The 12,253-nt window shown below is 32.7% G+C and overlaps 1 protein-coding gene across 2 annotated transcripts in view; it reads left to right on the top strand.

Annotated features, from left to right (window-relative positions):
- The window catches only part of LOC148628398 (terminal uridylyltransferase 4-like), a 56,083-nt gene that overhangs the window by 4,787 nt on the left and 39,043 nt on the right, over positions 1–12,253 (top strand). For both annotated transcript variants that reach the window (XM_088586770.1, XM_088586761.1), the window contains exons 2-9: positions 720–1,516; positions 1,912–1,979; positions 2,696–2,812; positions 3,455–3,632; positions 5,095–5,229; positions 6,348–6,538; positions 7,366–7,479; positions 9,665–9,754. In XM_088586770.1, the coding sequence (XP_088442896.1) occupies positions 733–1,516; positions 1,912–1,979; positions 2,696–2,812; positions 3,455–3,632; positions 5,095–5,229; positions 6,348–6,538; positions 7,366–7,479; positions 9,665–9,754 (1,677 nt within the window). In that variant the 5' untranslated portion in view covers positions 720–732. The remainder of the gene's footprint in view (positions 1–719; positions 1,517–1,911; positions 1,980–2,695; positions 2,813–3,454; positions 3,633–5,094; positions 5,230–6,347; positions 6,539–7,365; positions 7,480–9,664; positions 9,755–12,253) is intronic.

Here is a 12,253-nt window from a genome sequence, read left to right as displayed (position 1 = left end):
CTACTTTGAGTAATTTGTATTGAACCAATATTATTCAAATTTTGCTCAGTGATTATACACTGGTACAAATTGAAGTTGTGCACCTCCTGTTATGGAGAAATTTGATTAAGTAGCCCTCCAGCTACATGTAAGTATCATGCAAAATGTGATATATGGTTGGAAAGCCTACATATTTTTATTTTTGATATACTGTTTAAAATGTATAGGTAAACAGAAATTAACATGTGGCTTTTCATATAACCCTTGTTCTCAGGAGAAAAAAAATGTATAGACTGCACTGTAGAATTCAAAGTTAAGGGAGATAACTCTGTAAATAACACTAAAGTACCATAATAACTGTTGGATTTTCAATGTGGATTATCTGCTAAGAGCAGACAGATTGAAATGAATAATTATACATTTCATCATATAGACCTACAAAGCAACTTAATAACAAAAATAAAAATGTGTAGCCTTTTTTGGTATATCACATTTTACAGAATTGGCATGGTTCTTACAAAGACTGCTTCATTTTTAGCATTATATGATATCATTAGGATATTACATGTAGAAATTTGTAACCAATACCAGTGTTTTAACTTGCTTTAGTGTTTATGTTCATATTGAAGATGCTTATGTGGTGACAAATATATGACGATGGCAGGATGGTTCAGACATGACTTGGTGTCGTTATAAATTAATCTTAATTAATTGAGAAGGAAATATAACTTTTTTTTTAGAAATAAAGTAGTTATGGCAGAAAGTTTAAGCCGTGATGAAATAGAGAAAGGGATAAAGAAACTAATTAACTTTGGAGAAAAAGAAAATAATGATTTAAGTCCAGGGATTCAAACGAAAACAACACCTGAAGGAGGTCATGAAAATCTTTATGATGAAAACAAAGAAAAAACCAAGAAGAAATGGAAGAAAAAGAACAAATATGGACTCGCTAATGATGATCAAGTTAGCCCTAGAAGAAGTCAAAAGAAAAAACATTCACAACAGCAAAAATGTTTTGAAGAAATGCAGGGTAATGCTGGAAATAATTCAAAAGAAACTACAGATGCTCAGAGTATTAGTTCAGTAAAACATCTTTCAACTGATTCATCAAATACATCAGAATCGGTTGAAGCTTTGAAACCAGGGCTAATTATCTCTGTCAATGAAAACAGTAAAAGAAGTATTGTTTCTTATTTATCTAAATCTGTAGAAGGCACTAAGGCTGAGGAAGTAAAACAATCTGGTATCGAATCTCCTAGAGAGAGTTCTGGACAGTGTAAGAGGGGAAGTGAAAGTAAAGAGAAACCACTAGAGGACCGACGTCATAGACAGAAAAAGAAAAAGAAAAAAGGAAAGAAAGATAAGTCAGAAAGTGGCAGTGATGAAGAATCCACTCAGGATGCAAAAAATACTAGCCCTCATACGCAGACCTACAGCAAAGCTGAAATAGATGCTTTTGCCTTAAAGTTTTGGAAGAGGGATTCACAGTCAGCTAGCAAAAATAATGAGAGCACAGACATGAAGAGAGTTAAAAAGGGTAGGTTTAACAAATTTATAATTGTTCAACATTGTGTATACATGTACATGTACTAAAACAAACTACTAAAGATTTATCTGTTAAAGTGTACTGGACTGATATCATTATTTATGCACAACCCTGAAACAACTTGTTAACAATCTTCTGACCATATATGTTTATCTGGCATGTACTGGTACACAGAAAATGCTTTTGTTCTATTTCAACAGTTGATTGTATTAGCATTGACTATTAAACACATGGCTAAAATATAGACAAACATGCTTGTACATACACTAAACAACATTATGTTTGGATTAAAGGATTATTTGCCTTTTCTTCCTTATGTGTTAGCACCATAACAAAGACAGATCACATCTTTATACATGTATTAATAACAATTTGTTAATTGACAGAGGAAGAGCTATCTTCAGAAGTTGTCTGTCAGATCTTGGAGCGAGACAAGATTTTTCCTTTAAAAAAGGTTAGTATTTTCTTTAGTAAAAATTAGATGGTTAAGTTATTTGCTAACTTTTGAAAATTAGAAGCAAATGGAAAGGAAATTGCATATAAATATAAGGATTGATGTGCAAGAAATTCTAAATTTTTACCTTGTTTGGTTTAAAATTGTACAGGAATCCCCTATATCCCCATTGGTCTGATAGGGACACCTGCATTTAAGAAAGCTCAATAAATTCCTTCCCTTTGCAAGAAAGTAATATGAAAAAATCTAACCAAAAAAGCTTTGTTAAGTTGGAGGATATTGAAATCATACTTGTCCTTGATTTCCTTGTGTTTGATTCTTTCCTTCCATTTGGAAAGCCAAATCTGGACACCCTGCTTGTGACTATTTCATTATATTCAAATTACATCTAAAAATATTTCAGTGTGACCTTAAAATGATCACCTACTTTACCTCACTTAAGGGTGAGACAGGAAAATTTCACATGGCTTAAAATTATGTAGGACTGTCCTTCTGTCTAAAGCAAGGAAGGTGCCAACACTACCACTTGATGTGCTTCTTAATTAGGACAGGTAGTATAAACATAAGTGTGTATTGTAAAGGTAATACATAAAGGTAATAAGGACCACCATTTATTCATATTACACTTTTGTTGGCGTGGCCTTAGGGAATACATGTTACTAGACAGTTTTCAAATGGCTGACTTATTTTAAAAGTGCAATTGCTTTTAATTTCAGAAATCTATAAGATTCCCAAAAGCAAGGTATTTTTGTAGAGTTTGTGATTATCACATGGATACCCATGAAGATGTTCAAAGGCATGGTAAAGATCACAGACACCAGAGAAGGGTAGAAGTAAGTCATTTAAATTAATCAATAGAATAAAAGATATACTTTGTTGTTGGGACCTTTCTGAGCTTACTTAAAGAAGTGTTTACACTTGTTGGAGACCTTTTGGTGATCTCTGAAAGTATTTACTATTTAGTATATATAGGTTATCCACAGGCGTACTTGTTTTGTTTCACCATATCCATTCTTGTTTCCACAATGACAATTTCTTGTTAGATAAGAACTGTAGAATTCAGATTGTTTTACATGAACATAAAACTTTTAGATACATACAAATTTATAATCTGATAGTGATATACTGGAATGGAGAAACCTTTCTGTAACCTAAAAAAAATTGTTGTTGAAGCATGCATTCATAGTCTTTTATTAATTGCTTTGTATTTATTATATAGGTAGCAGTGGTTTCTTTAATGTTCTTTGTTATATAAAATTTGATAATTTCATTCTCAGACTTTCATTACAACACAAATATCAATCCACCGATCACAATGTTAAAAATTTATGTTGAAAGTATCAAAAATTTATGGAGAAAATAATAAAAATGATAGTCAGTTGGTTATTCATTCATTTCAAGTATTCTATCATAATTATTAGTATGTTCTGAATTCTGTATAAACAATAACAGCATCCATTTAAATTGTTTTATAGAATATAAATATTCAGGATGAATTAAAAAGATTGGCAGACCCATCTACAGAACATATTTCAGCTTTAGATGTTTTATTGGAGGACACTTACAAGGTTCAACATCTTTCAGAAAAAATGTTGAAAGAAAGAAAACAAGTAGTAGAAAAATTGGAATCATTCATAAGAAATCTTATTCCAGGTAATGCTTCTGTTTGATAAGAAGGTCAATGTTCATTGACAGTCATGGCCTTTAGACACATGTTTTTCATTATTGTTTCATAGGTTGGGGGCAGATCCTTGCTTTTCTTAGAAGAGGGTGTCACCATTTAAAAATTATAAGCTCTTATAGTTTAAAACTCATTAAAAATGTGTACTAATGCTAAAACATTTCATAAAAATGACTTGTTGCACTCAGATATGCCTTCAGTAGACCAAGCATAGGCCAAAAAAAAATATGTGTGTTTACGGTCACCCAAATGACCCTCATTTTATCGCCATGATCCTTTTTTTATCTGCAACTTTCTGAAATTCTGGGAATTCCTGCCTTTTCCATCACTGGTACTGGTTTTTATCATATTAAACAACAATGGCAGCCTCCAGTGCCAGCACTGCCAGCAATTTGAAAAGAAAACTAGCTGATAGACAATCATGTGCACCATTACAGTGTTTTCTGTTTCTCTCTATGTAGCTTATTAGCCAAGAAACTACAATTAAAATCCCCCCCCCCAAGAAAGAAAAAATCGACCTACTGACCCTTTTTTTTTTCAGCATGTGACAGTAAACACGCATATTTTTGTTTTTTGTCTTACTATTCATGACTGACATAGTATAAACAATATCAAACTATATTGAATTTCAACATAAATCTGTCATTCTCCATCCAAAAAATGGAGAAATTGGAATTATTATTAGGAATAAATGTATAATCTTTATGAAATTGTACTACAAGATTTCATACCACTAAAGGAAGGCTTCATTCGATTTAAAGGCAGTAATTGCCTTAATGTTTTAAGAATTAGAGGCCAAAAAAGGGTCAGGAATATTTTCCTCAATTTGATGTTTCTTTTGCCTATGTGCAAATTTTAAGTTCTTGAACCACTTCATCTGGTCTGAATCTTAAAATGTGTCAAACATTTAACAATCCTAATTCAGGGCAGTATCAATTTGAATGTCCACACTAGTCCCAACTGTCCCTGGGTTGACATTTTTTTCTATTTTACTGGCAATTACTTGAGTTAAAGGTTATGGATCTTTTTAAAATTGTACAACTAGGATCCATTAAATAAAAGGAAGGTTTCGATGGATTTAAAAAGTTTTGGTCATTTCCCTTTAGGAATTGGGAAAAGGCCAATGGGGGTTGGATGTAGGCGTTTCTTCAATTTTGTATAGGTTGCTTGTTTTTTATGTCTAAAATTTTAATGTTCTTTGACCACTTTCATTTTTGTTTGAATCTTGTTAAACATTTAATCGCAATCAAAATTAAGAGCTAAATCAAATTTAAATTTTAATACATGTCCAAAGTGTACTGGAATCGACTTCTGGGGTTGTATTAAGCTGTACCTTTCCAGTCATTTTATTTTAAAAAAATCATTTTAAAAACTATTTGAATATCTTATTTGATATATATACATTGTACATGAGACAGGTTTGGTCTATTTTAGATGCCAAGCTTCAAATGTTTGGTTCATCATACACAGGATTAGGATTGGTATCAAGTGATGTTAATGTAGATTTAGAGGTCCAGAAAGATCATGCCAAATGTTTGACTGTAGCATTTACATCAATGAAGGAATCTGGTAAGTTTCTGATGTGTAAATGACAGATAATTCTTTATTGACTTACAATGATTAAAAAATCTCAAACTTAAATTTGATTATCCTATAACCCAGTCAATATTGTAACTGATAAAAGTAAAAAAAATACTCTTGCTAGAATATGCAGTTACTGGGCACAGTACGTAAGCTGGCTTTACAAAAAACAAAAATGCCTACTATGTAACCTCGCATCAGAATTGAAAGGGCTCACCTTATTGACGTGTAAGGTAGAAAACTATTATACTTTAATTTTTAACAACTGACAGAAGGCATTTTAATCTACACTGAAGTAGAATCAACACAGGGGTTACAGCTAGTTGAAATAGACCAGTTCCAATGTCAATACAAATTTAGGTAGGCTAGTGATTAATTTAGATAGCTCTGTAGGTAGAAATCTGCCCTACATTATACCAGTATGTCCTATTTAACTACCAGAGAACACTTGTGTGATTTTTTGGACACTGTCTATTAATTTTGAATAGCTGTCAATTATGATGACCTTAACCTTTAAATTTGCCATCCACCATCATAATTGACAGATATTCAAACTTAAACATGTTAAAAAACAGTGTCATCCAATAGATCACACAGGTGTTTTATGGTAGTAAAATAGGGAATATTGGAAAAATGTTGGACAGATTTCTACCTAGAGAGCTATTTAAATTACTCACTAGCCTACCTATATTTGTATTGAAATTGGAACTGGTCTGTTTCAACTAGCTATTAAACTCTAAGACAGTTACAACTAAAGTAATGATTCCTATTCTTCTGAAGAGCAGAGGAGCAGAAAGATTCTGGACTCCTTTATTTTGGCTTAAATTTAATATTGAAACATCTTTTGGAATAATTCTTAGTCTACCCTCTTGTGTCATCTAGCTATTCAGTATTTGTTTTTATCAATCTTATCAAAAAAGTCTTTTTCTTATGTATAAGTTATTGGGAAAGAAAAGTTTTTTTCAACCATAGTCTTGACTGTAAATATATTGAATAGAAAAGAATGGAATAGAATAGAATATTTTTTTTATACCAATCATCGGGCAATAAAGATCATATTACATAAATGATTATTTGTAATATATGTGTACCAATCATGTTTTCAGGAGATTATGAGAATGTATTAAGTGACTTTTCTTCTAAAGTACCATGTATTTACTTCACTGTGAATGAAGTGAACTACAGACTAACTATCAGTAATGATTCAGCCAGAAACACTAGTCGTCTACTGAAACTCTACTCAGACTGTGATCCTAGGTTCAAAAAGCTTGCTGTAGTATTTAGATACTGGGCTAAGGTTTGTTGAATGTGAATGCTAATTTGGTACCATAGTAAACAATGTAAAGAAAAAGTAGCAATCTTGTACATGTTTGGCTAGTCTAGTCATTTTTGAAATTCTGATTACAACTTGATGAAACTATATATATAGATTCTCCTTCAGTCTTGAGGAGATTACAGGATTTCTCCACTCAAGATAGTTAAAATCTAAAATTTAACTATCAAAAGTGTAGAAATCATTTAATCCCCAAGAGAAATGAGGGAGAATCTGTTTCTCCCATGAATAAAACCATAAAAAATAAATTAAACAATATCTTAAATTCTCCCAACATCAACTACATCATCAAGGACCTCCCCTCCAGTCATCATGTCATTGCGTCATTGATATCACAACCATTATGATTAATTGATACACTACCTATATGAATAACATTTGTAATTCAACAAGTATTTAATTTATCAACAATATGAATAACAACTGTAACATGGTAAACATGGTAAGCATGGGAGTCTTCACGCAACATTTTAATTTTCTGGCAGAAAATTACAAATTTTTAATCACTCGCTGGTGTGGTGTGAATGAAGCCTATGAATAGGAGAAATAGATATAATTTATAAAAACAAATGAAATATAACTTGATATAAACTGACATTTTTTTCTGTAAACTTTGATTTTTATCATTTTATATATTGATAATTTTTTTCCTATTTGAGTTTTTTTTTCTGTCAGAATGGTTAAAGAGCTTACTAACATAGTATATAAGAAGATTAGGGTATTTACTATAACTAGGTTCTTCATTTTTTTATTGATCTAAATAACTAAGTTATCATTTTCATTTATTACAGGTATGTAAGATAGACAGACAAGATGAAGGAACTCTTCCAGCATACAGTTTCTACCTACTGTTAGTGTTCTTCTTACAAAGGTGTAAACCACCTGTCTTACCTTTGCTTTACCAGGTAAAGTTTTGTTACATTCTCACTAAGATGATGACCTCTTACAAAATGTGTAGACCACCTTTTTACCACTTCTTTACCAGATATGGCTTTGTCCCAATGTGTAGACAAGCTGTTTTACCTCTCCATTACCAGATATGGCTTTGTCCCAAGTGTAGACAAGCTGTTTTACCTCTCCATTACCAGATATGGCTTTGTCCCATTGTGTAGACAAGCTGTTTTACCTCTCCATTACCAGATATGTCTTTGTCCCATTGTGTAGACAACCTGTTTTACCTCTCCTTTACCAGATATGAATTTGCTGTAACTACGCAGACTTTTTGTATCGCAATAGACTTCTTACAATTAGGCTTCTGAAATAGGGTTACTGTATATACTTGCCTATAAGTCGGATTTTTGGGACTAAATTTATAACTGCTGGGAAGGGTTCCGACTTATAGACGAGATCTCGACTTAGAATTAAAATTTTCAGCTTGAAAATATCAAAAGCTTGATGATTGACATGTGCGTGACACCAACATTGAACAGCCAGACCGGCACGGTTTACCCCAATGTTAAATTGTAAATGCCAGTTTTAGGAAGACTGTCTTCATCTTCTACCGTTTACACTTAAATATGATGCAGTATAAGAATATTTACTGTTTAGTCTTTATTTTGTCACAATACTGATTTTATTTGTATTTCCCACTCATCCATTTTTTGTATTGATTTTGACCTGTGTACACTCATATAGCCAAAAGCCCAAAGGTGTAATAGAGACATGACCCAATAACGTACCATAATTCGTAACAAAAGTAATAAATATTTTAGTTGGTAATGACAATTTTTTTTTAATGAATTTCTTTTTGATAAAACCTCTTAACTCACTTAAATGTCTTCAAATGAGTTGTTAGAGTATCATAAACTTTCTGTTTTATTCTTTGTTGTTCACTATATTTTTTATTTTAACTTGGGTTATTGGTTGTACCCAATAAGAATGAATGAGAAAATAGTCATATCAAAACAATCCACATGGCTTGTCAAGAATTCAGATACTTGCTACTATAAAAACAATTCGGGTTTGCAATTATTCATTTCAATATTTATTGAAGTTTGCAAAACAAACAGGTATACCCATTGAAATTAGGGGTAAAAAATGTTAGCAATGCAGTTGTCAGAAATCAGTCTGACTTATAAGTGGATCAAGGCTAGGTTCCAGAAATTTTGGGCTGAAGAGGGGGTCCGACTTATAGGCAGATCGACTTATACACGAGTATATACGGTATGTTGCTACAAGATAGAAGTCATCACTATTGAAGTTTTATGGTCATCATTATGAACTCGTGGATCATTATGGTGTATCCATCTGCACCATGAAAAATGATTTGTTCAAGATGTCATAGTTTTCTTTAGTCTATCCTGGACTTGACTTTTTATGAGCAGTTCGGCGAGTATTTCTAGAAAAGCATAAGACGATTACCCTACCGGTGTACCTGGTCCATGCTCTCAGTTTTTAGTGGAGTCCAAGGTGCTCATTTACTTTTGTTACTTTGTATGTATTATTTTAGTTACTTTATGTTCTTTGTTGTGTTTTTCTGTTTTTCATGTCTGGTCTTTGTCCCTGGATTACATTCTTTTGATTTCTGCTATAATCCTGGTTCCTTTGATTACTTTTCCAAATGTGTAGACAACCTGTTTTACCTCACCTTTACCAGATATGAATTTGTCCCAATGTGTAGACAACCTGTTTTACCACTCCTTTACCAGATGTGGATTTGTCCCAATGTGTAGATAAGCTGTTTTACCTCACCTTTACCAGATATGAATTTGTCCAAATGTGTTGATAACCTGTTTTACATCTCCTTTACCAGAAATGGCTTTGTCCCAATGTGTAGACAATCTGTTTTACGTCACCTTTACCAGATATGGATTTGTCTCAATGTGTAGACAACCTAAAACCGTATATTTTAATGTAACTTATTGTGATTTTCACTTACACTTGGAATCTGAATTTTGATAATTTCATTTTTTGGATCCATTAGCAGTAATCTCAACTTCTACAAAGTGTATGATTATTTAGTCCAGATTGTTGGTGATGAAGATAACTATCCAATGTTGGCAAGTATAAACTTACGTCCACTTGATTTGAAGATAGTACTGTCACATACATTTATATAACAAATGGAATCTTCTCTTTAAATCTTTATAGGGATCAGATGACACAGAAAATGCATCTCCAACAAAAAATAAGACTCCATTAAAGCCTGAGGTTGTTGACTTTGAGGATATTACTGAGATGGTATGTGTACATGTATTAAGTTTTTTACACAACTGCAAAAAAAAATTTGTGGTTGTCGTTGTAATCCAAAGACACTTGGTTTCCATGCCATAACTTTAATGTTGGTTGATCTTTATAACATTTTATAACAAACCACAAAAGGAAGCTTGATATAGATTTTAGGGATTATAGCCCAACCGTTTTAGAATTAGGGACCAGAAATGGGCTTTAAACAAGCATTTCATAGAATTCAACTACTAATTTATATACATATACATGTAACTCCAGTAAAATGTCTATGATAATGTACCACAATATTCAAACAACAATGTTCAGACTTAGGTTGATTTTGGGGGTAAAGACTTGAACTTAAGAAATTAGGGGCCAAAAAGGGGGGCCATTAACATGCATTTTCCTGATGACCAGACGATGACTATTATTTATTTTTTGGTCCTATTTTGAATTTTTTTTTAAATTGGATACCGTATGAAATCTGTGCCTGCTTTTTTCAATCAGATTTCAGATACCTTTTAGGGTTTTAGCTCACTTGGCTAAAGGCCATGTGAGCTGTTGCCATCACTGGGCGTCTGTCATCGTCTTTAACAGTTGTTCAAAACTCTTTTCCTCTGACACCACTTGACTAATTGGAACCAAACTTGGTATGAATGTTTCTTGGGGTAGAACTGGTGTGGGATTTTTGATCCGTTGAAAAACATGGCCACTGATACTAAAAATAGAACATAGGGGTCAGACAGTAGTTTTTTGCATATATCTCCAAAACTGTTAGGTTTAGCCAAATTCTGACATGGCGTAAAAGTGTTCAGCGTGATGAGATCTATCTGTGATCAAATTTTCATTTTAGTCTGTTAAGCCATGTTGGAGTTATTGCCCTTTTTGGACGATTTTTTTCCTATTTTGAATGTTATTTCTGACAAAAATCTTCTCCTCTGACACCACTTGACCAATTGGAACTAAACTTGGTATGAATGTTTCTTGGGGTATCCTGCATAGAACTTATGTTGGGATTTTTGATCTGTTGATAAACATGGCTGCCATTACTAAAAATAGAACATAGGGTTCAGACAGTAGTTTTTCCCTTATATCTCAAAAACCATTAGGTTTAGCCAAATTCTTACATGATATAAAAGTGTTCAGCATGATGAGATCTATCTGGTCAAATTTTCAGTTTAATTTGATAAGCCATGTTGGAGTTATTGCCCTTTTTCGACAATTTTTTCCTGTTTTGAATGTTATTTCTTTAAAAAATCTTCTCCTCTGACACCACATGACTAATTGGAACCAAACTTGGTATGAGTATTCCTTGGGGTATCGTGCATAGAACTGATGTGGGGATTTTTGATCCATTGAAAAACATGGCTGCTGTTACTTAGAATAGAACATAGGGGTCAGACAGTAGTTTTTTGCATATACATGTATCTCCAAAACCCTTAGGTTGAGCCAAATTCTGACATGGTGTAAAAGCGTTCAGCATGATGAGATCTATCCGTGGTCAAATTTTCAGTTTAATTTGTTAAGCCATGTTGGATTTATTGTCCTTTTTAGACGATTTTTTTCCTATTTTGAATGTTATTTCTGACAAAAATCTTCTCCTCTGACACCACTTGACCAATTGGAACTAAACTTGGTATGAATATTTCTATGGGTATCCTGCATAGAACTTATGTTGGGATTTTTGATCTGTTGAAAAACATGGCTGCCATTACTAAAAATAGAACATAGGGATCAGACAGTAGTTTTTTTCGCATATATATCTCCAAAACGGTAGGTTTAACCAAATTCTGACTGGTTAAAAGAGTTCAGTGTAATGAGATCTATCTTCAGTTAAATTTTCATTTTAATATGTTATGCCATGTTGGAGTTATTGCCATTTTTTAATGTTTTTTTGCTATTTTGAATGTTATTTCTGTCAAAAATCTTCTCCTCTGACACCACTTGACCAGTTGGAATCAAACTTTGTATGAATATTTCTTGGGGTGTCCTACATAGAACTGTTGTAGGGATTTTTGGTCCTTTGAAGAACATTACCACCATCACTAAAAATAGAACATAGGGGTCAGACTGTGTGTTTGTCGCATATATCTCCAAAACCGTTAGGTTTAGCATAATTATTTCAATTGCTGAAATGACCCTTATTATAAAGCCTTCAAAAGTCTTCCAGGATCAAAGTTGTCAGGCGACTCCTTGTAAGAGTTATTGCTGTTTAAAGATGAAAAATGCCTTTTTTGCAGTTTTCAGCCAATATCTTGAAAACTATAATAGATAGAAAGAAACTTTCAATCGCTGAAATGATCATTAAGATAGTCCGACTAAAGTCTTGTTGAGTCAAAATTGTTCAACAACTCCTTGTCAAATTTATTGTACTTGAAAGACAAACTTTAACAAGGTAAGCAATTCAGGCTCCTAGGAGCCTCTAGTTGAGTTATAAGAGGACAAAGGGGCCACACCAAAAAAGATAGACTTTTTTTTTGTTCGATTTTGTAATTTTTTCATTGTATTCAT

The sequence above is a fragment of the Perna viridis genome, chromosome 1, assembly GCF_037379345.1.
Source record: "Perna viridis isolate PV_CMFRI_1.1 ecotype Kerala chromosome 1, ASM3737934v1, whole genome shotgun sequence".
In the NCBI taxonomy this organism is placed as follows: Eukaryota; Metazoa; Mollusca; class Bivalvia; order Mytilida; family Mytilidae; genus Perna; species Perna viridis.
Note: the sequence above shows the minus strand (reverse complement) of the source record. Positions and strands in the feature narration are given on the sequence as shown.